The sequence below is a fragment of the Calidris pugnax genome, unplaced genomic scaffold (genome assembly GCF_001431845.1).
Source record: "Calidris pugnax isolate Ruff unplaced genomic scaffold, ASM143184v1 scaffold31, whole genome shotgun sequence".
Lineage (NCBI taxonomy): Eukaryota > Metazoa > Chordata > Aves > Charadriiformes > Scolopacidae > Calidris > Calidris pugnax.
In genome coordinates, this window is record NW_015090786.1 from 9555388 (window position 1) to 9583109 (window position 27722).

At 38.0% G+C, this 27722-nt stretch overlaps 1 protein-coding gene across 5 annotated transcripts in view; it reads right to left on the reverse strand.

Annotated features, from left to right (window-relative positions):
• KIF16B (kinesin family member 16B) overlaps positions 1 to 27722 on the reverse strand; it is a 140139-nt gene that overhangs the window by 26610 nt on the left and 85807 nt on the right. For 2 of the 5 annotated variants that reach the window (XM_014966428.1, XM_014966427.1), the window contains 3 exons: positions 27319 to 27369; positions 19674 to 19796; positions 12712 to 12801 (listed from right to left, as the gene is read on the reverse strand). In XM_014966428.1, coding sequence (XP_014821914.1) covers positions 12712 to 12801; positions 19674 to 19796; positions 27319 to 27369 — 264 coding nt within the window. Of the gene's footprint in view, positions 1 to 12711; positions 12802 to 19673; positions 19844 to 24145; positions 26346 to 27318; positions 27370 to 27722 lie in introns of those variants that run through there. The other 3 variants (XM_014966426.1, XM_014966425.1, XM_014966429.1) reach the window with 2 other exon arrangements.

Below are 27722 nucleotides of genomic sequence, written 5' to 3' on the forward strand. Positions count from 1 at the left end.
ATCTCGGTGACATCTGGCAGCATTTATGAAACATCCCTGTCTCGCGTGGCCAACTGATGCCATAAATTTCAGTCACCCTTGCCTTGGAGAAATGCTAATAATGAAAACTCATCAAAGAGCAGCAATAATTTCTACCGCTGACTAGATGGATGCCTTTCTGACTACTCAAAATTAATGGCAGATCTCAGGGTCTTAAAGAACAGCTGTCACAGAGAAATACACCTGCAAAGACAGACACAGGGTGTCTCTGAGTCTGGTTTCTTATAGACAGAGTGCGGCAACTCTCACAATAAACTGGTCTGATTACAAGAAGAACTTAGCTAGCCTTCTGCATCGTTTAAAAACAATAAAACCAGAGAAAACGCATGCAAGTATGCAAATGGGAAGCTTGAAAGGAACTACTTGGTCCCCGCTCCAGCAGTGATCGATAGTCTCATAGGTTATACCTAACTTTTCACTTAGGTCTACTCTTACAGACATTAGAGAACTAGCAGCTTTATGACAGGATTGAAAAATAGCTGTAAGCCTCACACAAATTCAGGATTGTCTTCCCACTATCACTATTGTCACTAGGTAAAGCTTAAAAAGAAGATAACTAATTAAATGTAATAAAGAAAAGATACATTTTTAGGACCTTGCTTGGCAAAGGATTTTGAATCTAGAGGACAGAAAAAGCAACTATGGGGACCAGAAAGATCACTGTCACTATGAGTTTCACAAGCAACACCCTATTTAGTACTGCTGTTGAGACCCTAGAATCATGGTGGTGGGTAAGAACAGATACTTGTTTCCAAGTATAATAAAATTTCTTGATCAAGCACTTGAAGACAAATGCTTAGAAAGCAAGACCCTTGTATATACCACCTATACATGGAAACCTCAAAGAGACAGTCAATTAAAATGCTATGGTATCGAGGTCAACATCATTATTCAGGGTAGAGGAGAAAACAGGGATGTATTTAACTGTTGAAAATATTGGAAATTGGATTACATGTTGGTAACAGCACAATCACTGACTGTCAGATGCTTCCTAGAAGGCTATAATATTTCTGTCCTCAACAAGCACTGCATCACTGAGTCTATGTATGAGTGATACAGCTCCACCCGAAAAAGTTTTAGTAACCCAGGAAAGCAGGGGAGAGCTGAAAGACCACATGATTTTTATAAATATATATATATATAATTTTTTTTTTACAGTGTCCTTACAATGAGTTACAGCACTTAAAGAGTTTTCAGGTACAATCAGAATGGAAATTATGCTACTCTACATATGTTAATAAAACCCTGCAATACAGTAGTTTGCAATTACTGTAACAATGCTGGTACTATTCAAAAATTGAACTGAACTTAAAAGTAAGGCCATTCTTATTTATTCCCTGACCTACAAATAAAAACAAAATTTGAGTTAGACTTGACTGTACAGTGAGTAATTTAAAACAAAGCGGAAGCTTTGCTGTATTTTTTTTCCAAAAAAGACATAACAAGACTAGAACATGCAGTGTTAAGATGCAATTTGAAAGAAGTTCAAAGTATTTAATAGAAAATACAGAGAGTACACTCAAACAGCCTCAGAGCGCCCGCATTGCCAACAGCACTGCACAACACAAACCATTAAAGTATCATTAATACCCAGCAGTACCTACAACTAAGTATGATAGAAAAGAATAGACTCAATACAGAAAAAATGGCCAAAGAGAACTGTAGCTTTGATTCTTTTTATCATTCAAAGCATCATAACCATGTATAAATAACCATGAATTAACCGAATGTTTTAACAGTGGTCCTGAAGTTTGGCACCCATGAAAAGTGTGCATTTTCATCTCACTTGCACTCACATCAACACCAGTGTAACTAATTTTGTTTTTCAGACGTGGTCAGACAGCTTGCCCTCTGCACTGTTATTTCTGCCTTTGGTTCTAAAATATTACAGAAAACTGGACAACATCATCCACTTTCAGTCTTCTCCTCTTGACATTTTCAATTCTATACCTGCAGCTCAATATTTTTTCTGAGAGCCACTGCTTCTTTATGTTTATTTTCATATTAAGCCACAAGAGATTGTATTTTATTGATTTTTGTCATGCAGGGTTATCTAATAAATTTTACTGCTTGGGCTTTCTTGCTTTGGGCTCTGTAGTGGGATAGACAATTCTCTCTTGTAAGATGGAGCCTTCTGTATGTTCTGTGTTGCAGAGACAGATGGTAAAAGACACTTCCAGATTTATTTTTTAAAAAAATGTATTTACATTACAGCAGTCAAGAAAATATCCCGAGAGCCTTACAGCAAGATCTCATTGTGAATACAAACCCAAAGGTTTTTAGAAACTAATTTAGAAACTATACTATCAGCTGCACAGGTCTGAGAATTTTTTCTTCCTTTCTTCTAAACTCAACTCATTTTTAATTAAGAAACACTGTTATTTTCAATATAGCGACTCTGAATGCTCATTAGCAGTAACCTGACAAACTAATATTTATAAAAGACCCTTAAATAAAAGAAGTCTCTTGTAGATTGTAACAATGCTACCCATAAGGTTGGTTTTAGTGGGGTTTTTTGTTTATTTGTGTGGGTTTTTTTTAAAGCAAATTCACCATTTAACCAACCTAACATATTAAAAAGGGTGATAGCTACAACAGAACACTGCAGTTCCAATTAGTGGCTCTCAGTGTTCCACTAGTAATTGGCCTCTCTTGGATGGACCCTGGATCTTTACACCCCAAAAATGTGAATGCCAAGGTCAACACCTCAGCATAAAATACATATCATCTTTGAGTCTTCAAGGGCAGCTAGATAAACTATAAACCATATAAGTGTATTAAAATGTGTAACAACAGTTGTCAAATACAGAGGGGTAAAACTGTTTTTTTAGAAGCTTTTCTTTCTTGCAGACTGCATCAGTCTTAGCTGAATGGGGCCTCCATCAGTTGAGTCATCTGTATCTTAATCCTGGTTAGATAATGTCACTAATATGCTCAACATAACAATGCCAAAATAAACAGCTAAATATTCTTACTGCACTGCAAATTCTGCAACCTGTATATCCTTGTCCATTCTCTCAGTGGTTCCAAAGAGAAGACACCCTGTGATATCCTGCTCAAAACCTGCCACGTGATGCTCAAGAGAAGCTTGGTATAATCCTCCAGATTAGGCAGTTAATAAAGTCTATCACATGGCTTCACATCTGTAGTTGTGTCAGTAATACTGTCTAAATGAAAATGCAACAGGCAGCACAGTTGGAACCAGACAGTTTTTGCTATTATCTATGCTACTTGTTCAAAATTAACCTGGGTATTTTCACAAAAACTAGAGTTACAGCTGGGTCATCATATCCTAAATCAACTGAAACCAAAGGATTCTATTTGAAAACTCTACTTAATCTAGCAGCATATCCCCGACCAACACACTGAGAACAAGCTGCTCTTTGCAAAACCCTTCAAAGACAGTGAGGCTGTCAATAACAGCTAATGATTAATGGAGAACAAGTCTTACAGCCCTCCAAAGCAAGGCAATCATTAAAAAAAAGAAGAAACAACAGAAACTCCAATCCTGCCCTCTGCCTTTCACTAAGCAGGAAGAAAACAGAGCCACAGAGCTGCAGCAGCTCAAGGCGTTCTCCAAGCCTACAGACAGTCAGGAGCAGCCAAGGAATGCCTGAAACTCACTGAGGACCTGAACTTCAAGTTATTTTGTCCAGGAAAGGTTCTTCTCACAGGCATTCCTCTCTCACAGATAGCTGTTACCCATCTAAAACCATTTTACTGATAACGCAAATATTTTGATATGATGCAAATTCTAGACAAGTGAGCAGAGCCTTGAAAATCTGATAAATAATCAAAGCAATTACTCTGTCAAATGGTTCGTGAATTATGAGATGAAGGACTTGGCTCTCTCAAAATGTTTTTGCAATTTTTAAATTACTAATGTATAAGACTTTTGCACAGCACAATCAATGAAGCCTGGCCTTTGACGTCTGCCTGCAGGTTAATCTTGTCTTGCGCTGCATTTCTCAGAAGACCTAAAAGCTGATGGTGTTTTCCCACGGAACCATTTGGAAACTCACAGGTTTCATTAGCTGCTCAGGACAGACCAAAAAAACCAAACAGGTCTCATCATTGACCAAAATACAGGAGGGAGAAAGGTGAAGGAGGATGGATAGAGAGAAACTGTATTTCTGCAGAATTGCCTGTACCAAGCCAAGAAAACTTTGTTGCACAAATCTAGCACACAAAACAACAATAATCACAAATTAATCCCAAAGCCAGGCTTTCACAAGGCTCTTGTGCATTCAGATCCAGTTTAACGACAAAAAATTCACACACTGTATTCATTTTTCCCACTAGAAATAGGTTGGGAATTGCTTATTATGCTGGAAACAAATATGCCAGGGGGTTTGCTGTGTCTCAGATGCTCCAGTCCTGGTTAGCAGCTATGAATTCAGAGAGACCACACGGAATAAAGAGACTTCCCCGTACTCAAACTTGCACTGAACTACATGATATGATTAGCAGTGATGTTTTTCACACTTTACTTAGGGGAATAAATTCTCCTGTTCATTAGTAGACAGAATTTACCGAGCAAAGTCCTAAAATTTCTTTTAAAAATACCAGCAGCCAAAAGTCTTGTGCTGCAGCAAGAAAGGCGAGGTGAAGCTTTTAAGGATCTACCTTTGAAATCACTTCTGTAGCTGGTGGCAAACTAAAGCTGATATGGAAGTACTATGTATATAAACCTGCAGGCTTTCAGAACACTCTGAACATAATATAATTAGGAATGGGAGTTGGAAACGTGTATGTGACAAAATATGCTTCCTGTGTATGTACTTCCTGACTGTTATAAGTGACAAGAATACGAATGGTAAAATTATCTATACCATAATTACTGTAATTTGTACTGAATAAAGGTGAAGGCTATAATCACATGCTTGTATAATAGCACTACAAGGTTTACACACAGATATGTATTCTAAAAATTACTACTTTATTTTTCTTTCAATATTTATGGAAAGATACATTACCAAGGCTAGCAAAGTTCCAGGCTAGGAAATAAAATTAAGGTTTACCATTTGTTTAGGATATCTATTTCAAAAACTATTTTCTAAATGCCTTTCTATATCCTTATAATTCTGCCAGAGATATTATTTTAATACACATCATGGCATTTGCTATTTATAAGCACATCAATGTTGCAAACAATTTTCAGTTTAATCTGTGCCCAAAAATACAGTTTCCAGCAAAAAAAAAGCTTTTAGACTGTTTATTCATTCTTAGTGTTTGTCCTATGGTTGTCATATTAAATTCTTTATGCCTTTTTCTAAATATCAATCTCAACAATCATTGAACTGGTGAATGGATTGGGACTTCAGTCACCACAGGATCAAGGCTTTGGACTAAGCATTGCAGGTTTCAGGACAAACTCCTTTTAAATATCATCTTAGAAGTTTTTAGTTACAGTTAATTACAGCTTTAGTGCTTTACACTGCTTACAGTTGAACACTAGAAGTTTCCAAACGTCCAGAGTTTTGCATCCAATGTGAGCATACTACCTAAATCTTCTATATTAATTAAATATACTGTTAATGATGACAGTAAATGAGAAAATCCAATGGTAAAACCAGCAGAGCTTCAGGCCAGCCAGCTCTGATGCAACAAGCTTTTGACTTCTGCTGCCAAAGCAGCTCCTAAGCTCCAGGAGCTCACTAGTTACATGGCAACTGGCTCAACAGCTCTGCAAGCCAAGAACCTCAAAGTTATTGCTTCCTCATCCTTTTCGCTTTCAAAGTAATCCCAGGAGATTAACAAAAATTTTACATTTAATGAAATGCTACAGCTGCACAGTTACAAACCAGAACTGGAGCAGTCAGACAGCCAAGAACCCAGCCGAAATGCTGCCTTAAGCGTTCTGTTCCCAGTTTAATTTCTCTGCTTCTATTCTTCCTTAGGAGGGAGAACTCCGCATCCCTGATGAGACTTTAAAAAATAATTTAATAATTACATAAATACATAGGAATTGTCTAATTATCTTTGAGACTATCAGGGAGGAAGAATAAAAATCCTTACACCCCCACCAACCATGTCGTGAAAGTTAGTAAAAAATTGCTTTTCTCTATCAATGATCCTGGAATCTCTTCCAGAATCTATGTATGCTCTCTCTAAATGAATGGCTTCACCTGAAACTCATCCCCTCACCATTCTTCATGCTGAAGATTTCTTCCCCTTATTACTTATCAAGAGCCCCAGATGCATGGATCACTTGAAAAGTAAACAGAGATCCTCCCCTGGCAGCCACCCAAGAGAGGAGTAAGGAGGCAAAAGGAAAGGACAGCGAGATCAGTCAGTGGCGGTTACAAGAACAGCTCATGCCTCTTCATTCATCATTAGAGACCTGAATTACTCCTAATCAATAAGTAGGACTAGAAAAGAGTATAAGAAGAACTCAAGAAAGGATTACAAAAACCAGTGGCTGTTCTATTTTAATAGCAAACATATACATAATAGGTTTGTTGGTTGTGGGCAGTACGGATGGATGAAACAGGAACTGGCTTCACTGAGATACAAAATATTTCTTGTCTCTCTTCTCTGAGATACAACATATTTCCAGTAAAAAATGAGCGGACTACTTTTGAGTTTTGAAAAATCTGAAATATTTTAAAATATTTTAAAAATAAGCTTGCAACAAATGTTGCGAATATATTTTCAAAAACATCCACATACTATTTCTGAAAAACTGATAAAGATTTTCCGCTTGCTGAATTTCATGCAATTCATATAAGCATGCAAAGAGCAGCCTGCTAACTTCTCCAGTTGACAAGAGCCTCGAGTTCACTCAAACAGAATGATACTCTGTCAATCAAAGAGATTTCTGATAAGCAGAGGATATTATCTGCAGAAATAAAAAGAAGGAATAAAACTCTCATTGACACTACTGATGAGAGCCTTTCCTCCAGAACACTACACAAAAAAATAAGAAAAAATGGAAACCAGACAGCATTTTTTCCTAACGGTTATAAAATAGAATCTTTACTGGCCAGTACTTAATGTAGCTGAAAAACCCTGTCATCCAAGCAACAGTCTCTAATCCCAGTCTCTGAGATTCATGATATTGATGTGTTGCTGCAATATATCGTGCACACTGGTTCCCCTGGGGGGAATAGCAGATGGGGGTAGAGGCAGATCCCATGGCTTGAAGGCTTAACTTTCCATAGACGTTCCTGCTGGTTCAGGTATAGGTATTACGCAGCCATCGAATCATGCAAGATGATAAAAACCAGACCAGCGGAAGGGGAAGCTGGCTCAATTACAACCTGAAAATCTTTAAAAATTATAAACGGTCCTTTTGTGGTTTAGACTGTTTAGTATCTTCATCAATGACACAGACAGTGGGATCAAGTGCACCTTCAGCATGTTTATGAACACCACCAAACCGAGTGGTGTGGCTGATGCACACAGCTGAGGGACAGGATGCCATCCAGAGGGACCTGGACAGGTTTGAGAAGTGGGCCCATGTGAACCTCCTAAGGTTTGACAAGGCCAAGTGCAGGGTCCTGCATCTGGGTCGGGGCAACCACTGCTATCAATACAGGCTGGGGACTGAGAGCAGCCCTGCCCAAAGGATTTGGGGTTTCTGGTGGATGAAAAGCTGGAAAAGCCAGAAAGCCAACCCCATCTTGGCTGCATCAAAAAAAGCTTGGGCAGCAGGTTGAAGGAAATGGTTCTGCCCCTCTGCTCTGCTTTGGTGAGACCCCACCTGGACTACTGTGGCCAGCTCTGGAGTCCTCAGTCTGGAGGAAAGACACATTGGAGTGCATCTAGAAGAGAGCCATGAAGATCCTCAGAGGGCTGGAGCACCTCTCCTTTGAGGACAGGCTGAGAGAGCTGGGATTGTTCAGCCTGGAGAAGGCTCTGGGCAGACTTTGTGGCCTTTCAGTACTTAAAGGGGGCCTAAAGGAAAGATGAGGACAGACTACTTAGCAGGGCCCGTTGTGACAAGACAAGAGGCAATGGCTTTAAACTAAAACAGGGTGGACTTAGAGTAAGGAGGAAATTTTTTACAATGAAGGAGGAGAAACACTGGCACAGGTTGCCCAGACAGGTGGTCAATGCCCCAATCCCTGGAAACATTCAAGGTCAGGTTGGTCGGGGCTCTGAGCAATCTGATCTAGTTGAAGATGTCCTTGCTTATGTAGAGGAGTTGGACTAGATGACTTTTAAAGGTCCTTTCCAACCCAAACTATTCTATGATTCTATGAGACCATGAAAGATACAAATATATATTTCTATACAGATGTCCGTAGATCAAATACAAATACACATTTATTGCATTCTGTTGAATAAGCTAGAAGTCAATAGCTTTAGCACTCCTGCAGAAGTCTTGCCTACAGACATATGTCCTTATCTCCATGAATGAATCTATAAATGCAAGCATCCCTTTTAGGTTCTTTTTGGCAGCTGTCCATGGATTTCCTAATATTTTAAGTTGAGAATCACTATTAGTAATAAAAATGCCTCAATAGTATGTGCTTCCCTTAACACATGTAGAGATTTTTATGCACATATAAAGAGACATCATGAAGATTGACAGGGAACTCCATAAGCAGAGCCTATAGTGAAAGCCCCACAAAACCTGATTTAGATACTTGGATGCAAGTGGCAATTAAGGACTCCCACATGAAGGATGGACTTCATAAACCTTGGATTTGAGTAGGTAAAGACAAATAGACAATTGTTTCTCCTGCTCTCCCTTGAAAGAGGGAAGAGACAAGGAAGTGTTCAGAAGGGAGCACTGGCCATCACAACAGTGCATCACTCTGACTTGCTGAACTAACAGAGATGGGAAAGTGAGTTTTCCCTCATCACACCAAGATGATGATCAGGAAGGGAAGGCTTCTCTGCAGAAACCAGCACTCCAGTAGTATTTCAAAACAATGAATGCTCAGAAAAGATGAAGGAAAAAAAGGGAGAATCTTACTCTGAAAGTTCTCTATTAAAGACCCCATTTTGCTCCTATTTCTCGCTAATAATGAACAAAAAGTACATTCATTACAGAGACTACTGCAACTGAAAGCCAAGTACGGTCTTAATTAGAATTCCAAAAATAATAAGAGAGTCATTAACAATCTAGCAGCGTAAGAAAGCTGACGTTGGGCAAATGACAATCATACAGACCTAAAAAAACAGGCACTGTTAAATGCTTGTTACTTATCTGCCACTGGCACAGTCTCACCCTGCTGCAGCCCCTGCAGTCTTTCAAAATTTGCATATGACACATTTCAATTAGATATCCAGTTGTCAGCAGCCACTTAATTACATTAGAAGAAATATGCAGGTATATGTAATATATGGCATACTGTAAGACTGGAAGACTTTAGATAGTTTCTGCTTCTGAAAGAGATACTTTTTTTTAAAAAAAAAAAAAAAACACCCTTCCTAATAAATCAGTTTGCCTATACTTTCCTTTGGGAATTCAGTGGCAGCAACACAAAATGCAAGATCAGCAAATTATTAAAATACTGATGTAGTAACTCAGAGCTCAGCAACTAATGAGCTGTAAAGTTCACTTCTAAAAGCAGGACACTCATACATTAAACACGTCCACAGTATTTTCGCTGTTCATTATAAATATTAATTTAGAGTTGGAAGGTGAACTACGCAAGATAAAATTCAACTCTGATGGATTCTGATAACATCGCTTTTAAAGATCAACTTTCTTTGGAATAATATACAGTAACTAAGCATGCAACTTTGCAAAGTTTGGTATTAAAATGCGTTTTAGAATCATGGTGAATCCCAAATTAGGTCAATGACAGATGAGCAGACGCAGACAAATGATTTTCAATTTACCAAACAAACTGAACTCCTACTCATGTTGCAAAACTAATCCAAAATTACCATAAATTAAGGCTATTTTAAATAAAGGTAAAAATATGTGACGCTATCAATCATTCACATATGTAAGATTGATAATGCAATTCCTTCAAAGAAAACAAACACCAAATCTTTTACACAGCGCACGATATTATGTACTTCATCCATCACAACGTGCTCTTCCCCTCTGATAAACAAGGACACAGCAGCTTGTAGAAATGCTGATGAGCAGAAGAAACCAACTGCATATTAGCTAGGTTTCTTCTGCCCACAATCTTGCCATTTCCTTGCGGTGCCCTAAGTCTCAAAGCAGGAGTGGAGACTTAACACAGCCTGTACTATGTGAAATAGAGAAGACACCGGTACTGCAGGGGTTTCCAAAACAGGCACTCCAGTGACAGTACCTATCTAAAAGCAGGAGATGACATGATCAAACGCTTATCTCGCTTCTCCTGAACTTTAGTGTGCTTTGTACTTGGCAAAGATACGCACACTGGAACCTAGCTGATAATTTACTGAAGGTTGTTGTGAAGTGGAGACTTGATAAAGGCTGGAAGAAGATACTACTAAAGCTATAGATATATCGTTACAGGAACGTGACTAAACATTTCTTTCCGGCACATTAGAAGCCCAAACATGTTACTATACTTCTCCATAGAATTTAATATTTTAGGGAAAGTTGTAAGACCTGGCATTTGCCCCGACTTTAAAAAATTGTTGATAAGGTAACAGACAATTTAATGAAATATACTATCATGTATTTCCTATGTGGAAATCAGAAATTTAATCATCTGCATAGTTAAACCAATAATTCCATTAAAGTACTAGATGTGAATCTCAGTAAGTTCACCTAAGACACAGACATATAGCAACACAGAAGTGTCAGTAAGAAACAAACTGGCACATTAAAGTAGAGAATATATTAACCTTGCAAGCATGACCGCAAAGAGGGGGAAGAAGCTAAGAAAAAAAAAAAGCAGCAAAAGAAAATTGGCTGTGTAAGATACCTATGAAGTATGCGGTGTAGAGAATGGAAAATACAGATTAAATCCACAGGAAAAATATTAATCATGACCTATAAATTACAATGTGTAAGATACCTATGAAGTATGCGGTGTAGAGAATGGAAAATACAGATTAAATCCACAGGAAAAATATTAATCATGACCTATAAATTACAACAACAATAACTTCAGCTGGGAAGACTGTAAGATGAAGAAAACTACGTAGTTTTGCTCTAGGCTTGGATTTTTTCTCAACTATATGTTCCTGGATGCTGGACTTTATTTTGACCTACTAATACCACTCATATATTCTCATGGTTCTTCAAACAAAAAAAACAAAACCCAAGAAAACACCACTCCCTCCTGGAACACCAAAAAAGCCTGGATTTGTACAGTGAATCACAAATGTTTGATTCAAAAAGGTGACGTTAACATGCTGCAGCACACAGGACATTTTAATAGTGGCTTTAAGAACATCAGATTCCTCCTGAATCTGATGACTACATACAAGAAAGAAGTTGATCTCCCTATGACATAACTGTAAAAGCCAAACAATTGTTCCTTGATGTATTAACAGGACCAATAACAGATCGTGAAGAAGTCTACTCAAACACATTTTCCTACATGGGAAAGATCGGTCTGCAGAGGGATTCAGGTGGCCCTTTCCTATTTCAACTGGATGACTATCTAGCTGTTTTTTCAAGTTAGATGTATTTGGAATATTACCATTGACAGACTATAACTCTAGCATCCAAGAGGAAATTGCAATTTGTTCGAATCCAAAATATGATACTGATGTTCATTCACAAGTAATACTTTTTAAAAGCATTTGTGGAAAGAGAACATTTTGATTTTCCATTCAAAACTCATTTTTTTACCTTTAATTTTTTTTTGACAATCAGAAAAGATGATCTTCTCTCTCTTTTCTTTTTTAAACTTTTCCTTAAGATAGTTGGTATGTGGTGCTTCAAATTCCTGGTTTTCATACTGTTTTGGAACGGGAATGATCTTAAATCCCAGAATCTCCACAAGACACAGATCTACATATTTTACTCTTTAAAACTCGAGGTCGTACCACCTCAATTAGATTTTAACTTAAAGTATACGTCAGTGAAGCCCAAGAAAGCATGTGCACACTACTGCATCTCTCTCTTAAATATATTAATATTTTTTAATATATTGTCCATGAATATATGGCCCAGCCTTCTTGTGCTAACTCTCAGATCTGGATCACTTCCATTGCTTGAATGATTTCTTTCTTCTAATATACAAGGGAACAAGTAGAAACGAAGCAAAATGTTAATAATTAAAAGTTAAGATGTGGAAACCAAGGACTGTAATTCTACAAATGCTCACTCTGACAAAACTAAAGCTGTCAGGCACAGCTCCTCATATCCTGAATGCCCAAAGTCTCTGAGGTGGTCAGAAAGATCAATTTTCCATTTTGCAGAAACCTGGAAGCCACTATTACAAAAAGGTATCTGTGGAACAACGCTCTTGTTTTAAATGAGGAGTTGTCAGGATGAGACGATCTGACTGCAAGTACCTTGCAATGAACAAAAGAGGAACCTCCAGGGAACGCTGCCAGTCAGCAATAAAGGGAATTAATGCCTCCAGGCAACACACGGAGTCACAGTTTCACTGCAACATCCATCCTGTACCTAGCAGCCTTGGAGCTTTAAACTGCTGAAGGGCTTGCCAATCTTACTAGAAGCATACAGGTGAGAGAAATATTGGTTTTGAGTAAGCATCTTTCAAAAAAGAAACCAAACTGAAACACCCAAAAACTTAGTTTCAAGTCTCTACCTCCACCCTTCTCTGCAAAAGAAGTTTTATCAAAACTTACCTCTGGGTACTTCAGTTTTAAAGTTTTATGCATTTCCCGAAACCGACTGTACCGTCTGAACACTGTCCACGTCTCATCCAGGACTGTTATCTATATCAGACCAAAAAAAAAATAAAAAAAGAAACAGAAGTAAAACCACAGAACGCGCACACTAAAACTGATGCAGAATACAAGGTTATCAGACTAAAACAGACAATTCTCAGTTCCCTTAAATTCATAAGCTTTTATAGGTTTACTTAATTTTTCTTTCATTGCAGTGACAGAACCATATTTATTAAGGAACGCTGATTGCATAGCAAAAATCTGAATGCATTTATTCCTTATTCTGGAGTGGTTTGACAAGGCTGTAAACACATTAAAATATCCCCAATCATTCCTTGGTGCAGCTCTGCGGCTCACAGCGTTACAATCAGTGGGTGCTCCATTAACGAATGAATAGCACCCAGCACAAGTGTAATGTAGCCTCTCTGTACATCCATAGAAATGTATATATTTTCATATACACACAGACGTATACACAGATACACACACAAATAATAAATACGTGCTTCTTGGACACACAGAATTCATTACCACGTAGAATGGGGTTCCAGTTTGTAGGGTAAGAAGTTATATATGCCAGCTTTCAGTAGAAGATATTCCTTTAAAGCATTCTGTGCCTGTGTCATCACTATGTTGATGAACATCCCATTTATACAGGAAGTTTCATTAAAATCAACAGAATCACTCCTGTGAATAAACCACACAGCAACAGAAGCGAAGGGGGAGGGCAAGCCAACCCTGCCAGCAGTTATTCACAAAATTCTGACTGAACCTGGGGAACCAACAAAAATTCCAGGGAAAGAGAAGTTTTTCACTCTCTGAAATTAGGTGAAATGAAAGATATTTGTGACTCCTAAAATGAACGAGCAGATCCCTCCCTATGGAGTGTATCAGAGTTACAAGGTGACAGAAAGTCACAATGGAGCAGGGTAACTGAGTAGGAAGGAAAAACAAACCCCAGAGCAGTAAAGCCAGAGAAACCAGCACCCAAGCACCACGACTGCCCCCTCATCCTCATAACAAATTCATCTCTGGCCCACCATTCCCCATCCCCACTGTCTTTGCAGGTGTATCCAGAACAGGGAACTGGGGGAAGTGGTTTGAAAACCAAAAGTAATTGCATGTCTTACGACATCAGGAACCAGGCTTTTTGGTTTTTTGTTGTTGTTGTTTTTTTCCCCTATTTTTACCTTTATTTTTAACTGAAAGATGTAAGTAAACAAAATTGGCCTTCTCAAACCTCTTCACAAATATTAAAACATATGTTCTCCTAGCACATCTCCACAAAGTATATTAATTATTTCTGATAAAAGTCATGTCACCAATAAGCTTGACTGCTATTAGGACATCTGCCCCATGGACTATATTTCCTTATTAAAAAATTCACACAGTTGCCCTCCCTCAATACATTGTTAAGACTGTCTCACACTTTACAAATCAAGTGAATGGATTTAAGGTTTAACATTTAAGAGACAGGCTTAACTGAAAAAAAAGCAACAATTCAGGAATATGCAAGATCTTGATTAACCAAGTAATCATTCTGTTCTGAATAATTACTTTATGTTAAAGTAGTATATATAAAGGCTTTGTGATTTCAATGTTCAAGTGAACATTAGATCGCAATGGATAATCATCTAATAAAGATGTCACTCATTCCTGCTTTCTTTTTGCTTTAATTCTGCTTTTTAATATTTATGACTTGTGAAATTTTGCTGTGATAATCTCATCTGTACGTGATCTTTATTCAAAAGTGACCATTTTTGCCCTCCTGGGCTTTTCACAGAAACATGCCTTTAGGGGAGCAATCTAGCCCAAAGCATCCAGGACTCTCCCAGCTCTGCAGCCTGGGGAGGAGCGCGTACGCCAGCTTGCCCACCAAGCTGTGCATCCCACAGCTCTCTAGGTGATAAGGCGGTACCAAACTCACCCAAATCAAATTGTCTGCAGCCAATTATTTATTAGTTTTCTTCTACAGAGTTTAATAAACTGCTTGTTAGAGATGGACACAAAGGAAAACAGAGAAACTGAAGGACTTTCCCTAGAGTGTTCCCCGGTGGCTTGGCTGGACCTGACTCGGTCCCTGTCACCCTCTTTGTTTACTTTCCTAATCCTTGTAATGGGCTCAGCAGGTAATGCATTGCAAAATTGTATTGTTGTTACTGCAGGTATTATTGGAAAAAGAATTTCCAAGCTAAACAAAATCTTAACTGGTCCTCAAAGCTCAACAATAATGTTGTTAGGATCAATAACAGAATTAGAACTCATCTGGCACAGCAATAGCATTTCCAGAACAGGGCCTTTTACTTCCACAGCTGATCCAACCAGTTTGGGCTGGGATTATTTCCCCCATTTAAAAAAAGCTGTGTGACAGACTAGATAAACTCTGTATGTGGGGGACTGAAACACATAAATCTTTTGAAGAGTAGCAAGTAAAGCAAATTTTAAAAGCCCTTTACTTTTTACGTGTAATTTGCTAATACAGTAGTCAAAGTATTTTCTTAATTAAAAAAGAAATATATATGGTTGAGTAAATCTGTAAGATAGATTTTTCAAAATGCTCTTATCTTATAGGATCACTTATGTGATCCTAGACTTGTGTCAAGAATTGTGACTTTTTTTTTTTAATTCAAGTTCACCATTTTCTATGTTAAACATGTAAATTTGAAAGGAAATACTACAATCCTGTCTCCGTAACTTTTCTTCTGCACGATGACTGACAGAAAACAACCTTTCTCCATAAAGCATGACACAGAATTTTTTCCCCTTCTGCCCAATAGAAATAAAAGTAAAACCATGGCCGGGGTGGGGGCAGACCGAAGGAGAGATTCCACCATATTCTGAAGCAATCTGAAAGAAAATAACATGCCCCCCTTACTTATCCGAGCTGGTTAAACTCTCTACAGTAATTGTGATAATCAGTACTTCTCCAAACAGACCTTGTTGAAACTGTTCTTCATATCTGAAAAGCTAAAACTTGATTAAAAATTCCTTGGAACCTTTTTTTATTCGTTATTGAGGGTACTATGACAAAGTTGAGAGAAGATGGAACTTTTTCTTTTGTCTAATTTAGAGTGGATATGGGGCATGCATCATTTTCTTCAAGAGCTATGTATCAATGAGCCTCACTTCTGCTTTACTCCAATTCTGCAATAGCTCACTGAGCTCAGAAAGAAACTTTGACTAGAAACAAGGACATTTTGAGCAGACCCACCCCAGCATTTGCCTGAACAGAACTGTGAGGAGACTTGGAGAAAAGCACTGCTTTGGGGTGCATCTGCCTGAATCTTCTGTAGAGAACTTGGCAAAGATGACTGAAAGGCTTTGAAACATAAGAAAGTCAGTTTTGAAGGAATATCAGACAAGATAAATAAAATACGAGAACTCAGAACAACGAGGGAAAGCTGAATAAACATAAGAAGCCTTATCTACAAACTTTCCCTCTTGTCAGAGGGTCCCCTGCAGTGCTGTGCTTGATTCCAGGCTTTGCTCGATTCCAGGCTTTGCTCGATTCCAGGCTTTTCTTCCCTCACCTGCTCTCAGGGGACCCTGCGTGCCTTCATGTCAGCTGGAGTTCCCCCTTCCCCGCTGCTCCCAATGCCCTCCGTAGGTACTGTCTGTAAGAGATGCCAAGCAAAATCTCTTCCCACACGCTGCTTCTAGCTCAGCCTTGTCTGAATATTCCGTGTACCACAAGATGAAAGGAAGAGGAGAATACAAGAATAGCTTGTTGGTGCTCTGATTCAGCTCTAACGTAAATATGTTTAGACCTGATTAAGTTACTACCGTTTCATCGTGTCTTTAAAGACAACATATAAAACTGTCACTCAAATGGAAGCTTTTCTGAAAATGTATCTATTCATAGTGAATACCGAACAGCAGACCAGCACAAACAGCTCCGTGACATCTCTTGCTGCAAAAGGAGGAAGAGCTATCTTAACTCTAATATTAAAAGTATGGGTTTGTTTCTAGTTTGAACTCTCTCCAACAGGTTCTTCATGAGACTTACTCAATATCTTACAGTAGGATCTGTATACAGTGGAAAAACCTGAGTGGACAGACCATCTTGCTGGCCCATTCCCAAACGTTATATGTGTCTAGGTGGACAAGATGCTGAACCTGCCCAAAAAAAAAAAAAGAAAAACAACCACCCACCATTTTTGGATGGTATGTTGGGATTGAAAGACTTACAAACTGAACGTGATGCTGCCAAGAAAAGTGGAACTCGCTCTCTCTCTCTCGGTGTATAAAGAACGTAATCTTTACTACTGCATGTCACAAAAATAATTTATATAACTAGAACATTGTTACATATAGAAATTTGTTGTATTTGGTCCTCTGTACAGCAATATGCCAGGATTTAATGACAAACACAATGACTAGAAACATCTGCTGAAGACAATACTTCTGAGATATCTAGGATTCAGAGGTTTACAATTCCACTCCATCACCCCGTGTCCCTTTGTCAGATTTCGAAGTGCCATTACACGCAAACAGGTCAGTGACCCATTTTTCCAAGAGCAAAAGGAACCTTGGTGAAGAAAGCTTATTTGGGAGCCGACAAAGGAAATTACATTAATAATGCCCCAGCTCTTCCCTAAGACTGGCCCATATTCTGGTATGAGACCACCTGAAAATAAACTTGAACAAAGTAAAGTAAGGCTGAAATAAGGAATTATTTCAACAACTGATAAAGTATCCTGACCCATCACGAAGGGATGAAATAAACAGGTACATGTTCTCTCCTCCCTGCCATGTCTTTCTACCTTCCTGATTTTTAAGGCAAAAGAAATCACTACACCATATATTCTGATTTCCCACAGAATAAAAGTAACAGCAGTTGAAGATTAATACAGGTCAAATTAGAGCTGGGAGCTCTGCAAGGGAAAGGTTTAAAATAGAAAAGCTTGTGGAAGGCCTGTGGATTGTAGCTTGGAGCCAAATCCTGACTACAGCAAAAGCAGCCCACTATGACATACAGAGACCCGGAGGCAAAGGAAAAAGTATAAACAGTTGATTGATTTGTGTAAGGGTCTGACTGTAAGAAACAGCCCAAAGACTGCCAAAGCAAGTTCCATAGGAGCTTCAATAAAAATATTTAGTATTCTATGGGTGTTGACAGCAACGGAATATGACTATTACAGTGATAGCCCATTCCCTACCCCATACGTCATCCACTTCTTTGCTTTGAACTTCAAAGTGGCAATTTAACCAACAGTTTTAGAGGAAGCCTAGAAATGGCAGAGAGAGAGAAAATATGGTACTGGCAAGTAGGACAGAAGAGAACAGGCGTTCCATATACCCCACTCTTAGCCAGAGCATCTGCTCACTCCATGGCATCCCTGAAGGTAGGCTGCAAGCCTCGCTTCTCACAGAAACCAAACACAAGCACCAGAACTGCTGGAGCCTAGTTTCACATGCATTTGTATCTCTCTTTGATACATCCTCCAGTTCTTCCATGATTACAAATCCCAACCCTTTCCAACATTTTTCTTCTATTATATTTCCTTCCAGGTAAGTCCAAGTCTTCCTGCACATACTCTTTAACTTTCCCTTCATGCTCTTGCAGCTGCTTACATGGGTTTTAGAGATGAAGGGCGAATACTTGGAAAAAAAACAATCCACCAACGTACTAAGAAGAGAAAATACTTTTTTACTGTATTTACCTTCACTAACCATTACCCAGTTGAGTAAATCCTGTGTGCTGAAAATAGTTGGCGGCTATAACAGTCCCTGGGGAGAATTGTATGTGCTTACTCTTCTCTCAGCATCTCTATGGCTCTGGGCTTTTGCTGGCCCCAGGAAATTAAAAGTTCAAAAGGCAAAAGGAAGCATTTCATCCCCAAATTGTGCAATATGTTTCAGATGAAAATTTCATTAGCTCAAACAGGGCTAAGATTGCCCATCTTAATTAAAGCTTTTGTAAAAGAGAATGTGAGCAGAGCTCAGCGATGGTCCTGCGCGCTGTGAGGGCAGGTCACTCCAAACTTCCCCCAGCTCCGGAGCATCTGGCAGCGCGTTCAGTGAAGGTGGCTGTCAGCTCCGTTTCTGACGCTACGTGCATCACTTATACCACACGTCCACAGGCGCTGAGAACACATTTCCAATTAGACTTCACATCTTGCTTTGAAAAAACACTGGCTTTGTACCAGAGGAAACATAATAAATATGCATTTTTTCCCAGCATTTCTGCACAGATCAACCAAGGAAGCCACTGGAACGGAGCAGAAGCAGATACCAGTTTGGAGAAGCGAGACCTTGGAAAAGCAGGGTAGGAAGAATCAAAACAACAAAGAGAGCATGAAAGGAATCGAGCCTTTGTTGTGGCTATGTGCAAAATACTTTAATTATGCTTTTACTACTACAGGGAAATATTTCAAGTCTAATAATTTTCTATACCTGACACTCGCATCTCAATACAGGGCTTTCCTGTAAGTAATATGCATTTAACCCTCATCTCTGCAACACTTTCAACTGAATTACTCAAATATTGGATCTGGAACCACTCACCCCAAGAGTCTGACCACCAATCTCCTGTGTACAATCGATCCTCTTGAAAAATACCTGTCTTTGTAGTGTCCTGTATTGTGCGTGCCTTCTCACAGCCTCTCTTATTTAGCACTGAGGCTTATTTAGTACTGAGGCCACTTCGACAATGGAAAGAGACAGAACCAAAAATCTGCATTTAGTGGAAACCCCTCCATATTTCACTGGGGTTAGTAAGATCATTTCTGGAATCTGCAGATTCTCAGGTGCATTTCAAATTGCTATTTCCAGCTTTGCTAACTCAACACCGACAGGTAGACAGAGCAAACTAGAAACTACTTGGTTTTAAACTATTATGATGCTACTGTTGTACAAATGCAAGCAATGTGTCTACAGAGACCCCAAACATTAAGGAGAAGCAACTGAAAAGCACTTACCTTTATTTCAAACTCATAGTGTTCATCCTTTCCCTGCCCACACAGGACATAGCGTGGAATACTAATTTTAATTGGGTCCTTTAGGTCGTCTGGATTTGCTCCCAGAGAACGACAGACCATCCGCTTTCATGTGAATACCAAATAGGGAGAACAAAGGAAAACCAAAATCACTACATAAGGAAAAAAAGAGAAGAACTTCACTAAAAATGAGAAAGTGTTCTTGGCCAGAAGAGCAGGGAAAGAGAGCACGGAGAAGGCAGAATTTTTTTCAAATAATGAAGGAATTACTTGAAAACAAAGTGGATCTCCTTTTATAAGCATTTTGTTATGCATGAAAAAAATTGAGGTGAAGTGTTTCAAAATTATCGCTTATTCTTTGAAAAGGCATTTTCAGCTCAGATATCAAAACCAAGGGAAAGCAGAAGACTTTATATTAACCCTCTTTGAAAAAAAATAAATGTATGAATCAAGCCTACACAGTCAGACATACTTTTTTATGTCTTTATCTTTATATAAGAAGCCTGTTTACAATATCATGCAACGCTGCAGGGGATAAAGGCAATTCAGAAATTGCCTAAATCTTGAACTTTTGAATCCAAACTCATTTGATAATTAAATAAGGTATTGACAATGTAGTAATCCACTGTCAGAACAGTTTCTCCAAATCATACCTAATTAACAGAAAACTCAACTCTGATATATTTTCTAAGTCTTGACAAAAAAGTCCAAAAAGGTATTTGTAATGAGGGCACATTCCTCTGACGAACAGCCAGATGGAACCTGTAACTGATGTCAAAATCAAAATATTTTTGCAACTGAAAAGATTAATGCTTTGGAGTAAGTGTGTCCAAAAGTCGTGTAAGCATTTACAGTGAATAAGTAGAGAAACTGCCTTTTAAAAAGTCTTCCACTTTCTCAGTTGAACATATTTGGTCTGAAAAGCCTAATGTACTTGTACTTAAAAAAATAACAGCACCATGACAAATGTAAGTTAACGATAACAAAAAAAGACTGAAAAACTATCACTTTAAAGTTATGACAACATTATATATTTGTATTTAGTGATGCTATCCACCACTTACACAGATACAGTTTTCCCAACATTCATTTTCAATCCCTTAGCAACTACCACGAGACATGTTGCTCAGTCAAAATTCTTCAGTCTTGACCAACGCTATCCCCACACGTGAACGTGGCTCACGCTTCTGCTCACTGACACTCGGTCTCTCTCCAGCAACTCCCCATAACACCCAGTACACGTGATACTGTGTAGGAGCTGGAGCAAAGTTTGAAACTAATTTATAAATGCCTCTCTGAATGCTGTTTGTTACAGACAGCTTTTGGCATCCTCATCTACCTATCGAGAAAAGGAGGTTATTTCATTACTAGTTGATTATAAATGCCAATGTAATTTCCCTTATTGTTAGCATTAAGAGTAGTGAAAAAGACAATACAAAAAAAAGAAATTTAGTTCAAATTAACTGACTTAATTCTAGAAGGCGCTTTCCACAAATTTCCTTTTTTAGTCAAAATATAAAAAAAGTTTGCATTGGAATGGAAAAATATTTTTAGTGACTTCTGTTTACACAACCAATATTTTCTCCTCTCCATTTTGCCCTTCTTTCACTTCTCCCCAAGTTATGACTTTTCAACTAAAACTCATTTCTGGAGCATAGAAATGTAAACAATTCTTTCCTTGGGGGAAAGAGGAGTTCACTGCCTTTACAACAATATCATCTATTTTAAAACAACAATAAAACCATAAAGTCACTCTTAAAGCCACCTCTGTCAACACATAATTTATTGGCAGTCATTTTCAGGGAACTATTACAAACAGCTAACAGTCAGAGAACAAAATAATCTCAAACACAAAGTACTGTGAAAATCACACCCTAATACATTAAATAATGCTTTGATAGTCATAAACATCGATCATTATGTTATGTTTCATTTACAGTAGAATAAAAGATATTGCTGTTAAGTCATTTTTTCATAAAAGTGCAGAATATTCATTGAGTTAGCTTTGAAAACAAACACAAAAGACAAAAAAACATGTTATCTGGAACACAACATGCACAAACATTTAACTTTGGGGTACAATCTGAAAAGTCATTACTTGCAGAAATTGCTGTCATTTAACAGCTTTGATTAAGACAGTCCTTCCAGATTGTGCCACTCAATGTTAACTTTCGGAAGAAATGCATTACTGATGTCAATGGGGAAGCCACTCTTGAACTGGACTGACACAAGGCTACACTCCAACTCATAACTACTCTGTCTTCTCCACATTCTGTGAAATATTTGTGTATATTTTTTTTCTGTTAAAAACCACAAACCTTACCTTAAAATAGCGTGATACATTTTGCTCATCTTTGCACTTCCTTAAGGTAGTAAAAAGTTTTGCTATGATATAAAAACCCCAACACCTTAATTCCCTATCCAAACCAGGGTTCATCCTTCCAGACACAACTTCCCCGTCCAATGCAAGTTATTTCTTTTTAAATCCCACGTGAATTACATTAGCCTGCCTTAACATATGGCAAGAACAAATGGGAAATGTTCTTATAGTAGTGGAGAGACTGAAGTCTAACTCTGTCTAGTAGAAGATTGCACCTCTACTGCAAATATGCTTACAGAATTTAGAATTTCAGATTAGATACCACTGATTTTCTGCCAGGGACCATCTTCCTTGAGCAAGGCAGATGGCACATTCAAGCAACAAGATTAAAAGTATTTAGCTCCCTCTACAAGGGAAGAAACAAAAGATGGAAGACAACAGCTCATTATGTGAACATTTGACAGGGATAATAGGTAAAGAATAACCTTCTACTAAGCTAAAGGGAAGTTTCAACTAATGGAAGCCTTTTAGTAATGTTCAATAGTTCCATTATTTCTTGGAATGTAATATTAAAGAGACTGTAAGAGATGCAATCTCGCAGCATCAACAACCCCATTAGTAAGCAAGCAGAAGACCAGGCACATTACATGGAAAGAACTTTAAACTTACTCCTCCCCTTCAGGCAGTATCCCCAGCTGCTGACTATCCATTTAACAGCATGAGAAACATGGATGTAGATCACAAACCCCAAAAAGCTTAGTCTTACCACAGGTATAGTAGCATTACCAAAGGCCAAAATGCTATTTAAAGCAAACCCAACACCAGTTTACACCATTTAATCAGGTTAATTTTCACATCACATTTTCCTTAAACACACTCATCAGGGGAACGTAAAGACTTTTTCTGTCGTGGGGGAAACCAAGTTCACTATTTTGACAAAATAAATAGGGATGACTTAAAGCCATTTATTTCTTCCCTGCAAAAGGAGGGGAGAGGAAAATCTAAAAAGAGTATTAGATGTTCTCTGCATTTTTCTTGTTCTGTTGCACTGCTTTCACGTAGCCTACATCTCTTAGCTCTAGGAAAAGAGGGTAAACCCAGGAGAAAAGAGATAGGGCCAATCCATCAATCCCCAGTAACCTCAGCAAACACAACTTAGAATAAGGCAAACACAACTCCTCTTGCACGTGTGACAAACTTTAATGCAAGAGTGCAATAATCCTCAATGCAAAACTCAGAAGCAGAAGAGAATTGTCAATAATATTCTTCCCAAAATTCTAAGTATAAAAGCTATGAACATCCTTAGCGTTAAAACCGTACAGTGAATGTACCATGGGAACCTAAACACACAGTTCGGACAAAAAAAAATATTGCAGATGTTTTGAAATACTGAGATCAAGGGCATGAAACAGATGAGAAACATGAAAAACTAGATGTTCAGAAAGATTGAGGAAAAGCAATCAAGGAGGGAGGGAGAAGACATTAATGAAGATGGATAGGAGATGGAGGGAGCCAGAAACAACAGCCAAAACAAAAATCAGAAGACACAGCTGTAATTACAGTTTTGATCCACCTACCACTTAAGATAGAAACATGCACTTTCCTAACCTTCCCAAGTAGATGTATGTACAACATATTAGAGACCCACAAAGAGTAAGCACTCAAGTAATAATGATTTTTGCTACGATGTGTGTACACACCCTGCGGTATTACATGAGCTTAGAAGCTCAAAGGACTCTTTTGCTCATTGATAGATTTAAAAAAAAAAAAAAAAAAAAAAAAAGGATTTTAAGCTGAAGAAAAAAAATAATTGCTTATTATCCTCTCTAGTTTCTCAGTATTCTTTTCTTCATTGTTTCAAAAGGCACCAACAAGTTCTTGGGGTTAGAGACACTCCATCTGCTGTATTTGAACAATACATGGAGCATTGAACCCCGAACGTAATCTGAATCCTTGGACACATTACGGAAATTAACAGCAACACTAAAAAAAGTGAATATTGTCAGCAAGCTGCTCCTCCCTTCAACTCTCTTCTGTACAGGTCAGGCTAAGATTTGACTAAAGATATTTAAAAAAAAAAAAAAAAAAAAAAAGAGGATTTTATCAATATTCATTAGCCTCTTATTTTGGATGTATCTAAACGTATTTGGATTTCAACACCTAGTCAGATGCATAATTAGCCAAATGGCTTCTTCACTTGAACTGAATGTTAATTTCCAGATTTCCGAAGGGACATGCACACTGCTTTGAGGAATTGATGGGATGACTGTCAGTTGAGTATTTATTTCTTTTTCACAGTATTTAGAAAAACCAATTCCTGAATCAGATCCAACCTTGTTCCTTCTAGAAAACACAAGCTCAATTTTTGTGGAATTCTCTTTGTCTGGCAAAACTACACATCGGATATCATGCAAACTGTACAACTGAAGGCTGTCAGATTGTGATCGCTGGCATGAAGCATCCTGAAAGTTGGGCGCAGGATAAAAGACGTTATTTTCTCTTAAGAGCCCTATATGAGTAGTTGTAAGAACGAGAGCTCTATGCACCGTCTGCTTAGCACAATCTACTTTCACTGAGGTATATAGCAGTACATGAACATCACCTAATGATGGTTTAATACTTCCCATATTTTCATGGAGTAAGTAAACCAGATCAACTAATTCAGTTCTAAATTTACAGGACAACCGTACTCCATTTGAAAAAACTAAGTCGTTTATTTCTGATGTCCAGTCAAGTGAAATCTGCATCAAATCCTCTTTTAAGAGCTGGTGATTTAAATAAACGGCATCATCCGTTGCAGAAATCAAAATGCTCACTATATCATGGCAAATTCTTTGAGTGAAGTGTTTGTTGTACGTAAATATTGTGAGTGTATCATCTTCAGCAGAACGCAGGAGACTAATATTCTGTCCAGCGAAGCCAACTTGAATCTCTTTTACAGTGACCATGGGAACCTCAAGAAACATTGCCAAGGAACTCTGGCAGACATCTTGTTCGACTGACGAAACAACAACATACAGAACGGAGCTGAACAACAGCAAGCAAGCAGGCTCTGGATCAGGCTTTTTGCAATTGCCAACAGCGAGCCAATAGATACCTTTCAACTCTCCCATTCTAACAGAAATTTGAGGTAAGGCACAGGTCAAAGATTCCAACACTTTTTCCAAAGAACAGACCTGAAGCTTCAAAAAGACATCAGGAAAATGCACAAAATTCTGTCTTAACACAAGACTGTTTTCCAGCTCTTGGTCTTTACAGCAGCCTGCAAAGCCTTCGGAGGGCTTTCTCGCACAGGCATCGGAGATTTCTGTGCTTACACACATCGTGGTAGCCTCTTGCACAGGGGATTCAGGCTGAATGATGTTTTCAGTATGATCTTTGGCATCATCAGTAGAGTGGCACACGTCGTGATTCGTGTCCGACTTGAAGAATACATTTACTTGCAAGTTTCTTATAAACGGCAGATTTTTTATTAATGATACTGCCTGTGTGCACCTCTCGCTTCTGTCACACAAACTTCCCAACTCCTTAATTTGTTTAGAAACCGCCGTGCTGTTGAGCAGCTGACTACTGGCGTCTTTGTAAAGACATGAAAGCTTACTGAAAAGATATCCCAAACCATAGATGTGCTCTGGGCTCACATCAAGATGAGAAGCTATTGACTTAAAAGAAATCAAACCAGAGGCTTTTTGTGTTGGAAACTGAGAATTACTAGACTGGTCTTCGATTGTGGGGTGCACTGTTTTAAATGGGCTGTTTTCTTCACAAGTTATTATTTCAGAATGCACATTAGACTGAGAAAAGAGACGGCACGATATGTTGTTAAAGCCAGGCTGCTCATTAGCACCCATTAAGGATCCTACAGGAGACAGCTGTTTCAAGTGGGAACAATCAGATTCAGTTCTTGAGCTGTCACAGTCCTGAGAAGTCATTATTTTATCGTCAAAATGATTGAAATTTTCAACCTTGCAGAGTGAAGAAGCCACACCGTTTAAGTCATGATTTTGTAAAGAAGTAGATAAAACATTCTGATAAGGAACATTCTTACTCTTTAAAGTATTAGTATTTTTGGAGTGAATTAAACTACTTTCAATGTCACAATGACAAGCAAAGCTCTCCTGGTCTGAATTACTCTTTTCATTCTCAAATGCCTTCTCTGATGTGAAAGGGGAGGAGATTCTTCCAGAACTGGAAAATAAATCCCACATCTCCGTATATTCCTTCTGTCTTTTATGGTCTCTTACTCCTGTGTTTTCTCCACACAACTCAGAAGCACAATTGTCATCGTTAGACATAAATGGAAAGCCATAGTGTGGCTGCAACTGTTGACTTTTCTGTTAAAAATTTTAAAAGAAGAAAATAGAAACATCTTTTTTAAAAAAAAAAATCTTCTGATTTGAACATTTCTTAAATTGAGGATTGGTTTTGATTAGGTTTGTACAATCATTCTAAATTGGTACAATCATTGTACAATCTCTCAAAATTAGAGAGAGAGAATCCAACAGAACTGATTGAGGTCTGATTCAGGAACAGTTGATCTTCCTCGTCCACTTTTCCTTTGTACAGTATCCATTTCACTTCCTTTGCATTTGCTCTACATGAAAACATCAGGAACATCAAAGGGTGATGCAAAAATTTTAAGCCCTTTATTATTTTTTGACACATGCACAAAATAAAAATCCTATACTATCAAGAGATAGTGTAAAAATTCCAACACAATTTAAAAACACCAGTGCAAAAGTCCAAAAAAGTCCAAATTGGAGATGTTGCAGCCCTCCTATTATTAAGGTTTAAATCCATAAAGGTGTTTAGGATTTATTCACCAAGACAAGTAAATAACTATGTTTAAAGCAATAGTCAGGCAACCAGACACAGTGGGAGCCTCAGCTTAAAAATACATGTACAAATCCTTCATGACAAAGGCAAATGTGCCTGATGCTGCTGCTAATATTATAGACACCCCTTACAGCAGTGAGTTCCTTGTGAGTCACAAATAGGAAGTGATATTCTGAATTCGGACAATCTCTCCTCATTAAATACTTCTATCCTCTAAAAAATCAGGAAAGGGATACTGTTCCAAATGAAGAATCATGACAAAACAAGGAAGAAACAGGAAAAAGCTATGCCCAATCTGAAAAAAAAAAAATCACTTTAATTCCAGCTGGCAAAATACACTGCTGTCTCGATTAGCCATTAATCTTGCTGTGAATTCAAAGTTCTAATTATGCAGCTAAACATTAAGAAATTTAATTACAGGCCGTGCCATAATTTAAGACAACCAATTCATTCTGACAAATTATGACCTACCTCATACTTCAGCTTGCGTTGAACAGTGCCATTATTAAGCCTCTCATTATCCTAAGAACAAAAAAGGTACAGGTGATTATTAAAATGAGTGTCTTTCTTGTGTAAGTTCATTTAAAAGTATTTCTAGGAAGAGACATTCTTTCTAATAGCCAAAAATAACTGTTTTCTTACTGATATTTATTAAACCACTGGCTTAGAAGTCAATCAACCCAGTCTTTGGATGACTTAGAATGCAAGTTTTTTAATGAGCATTTGTTTGTAAGTATAAACAATTACTACTCCTCTGGACAGAATTTTATCAATGTATTTTACAGACATAAAATGAAGAGTTTTACTTTATCTGCAAGCTTCTTATATCCATTTGTACACTCTTCCCCAAAAAAAAAAAAAAAAAAAAAAAAAAA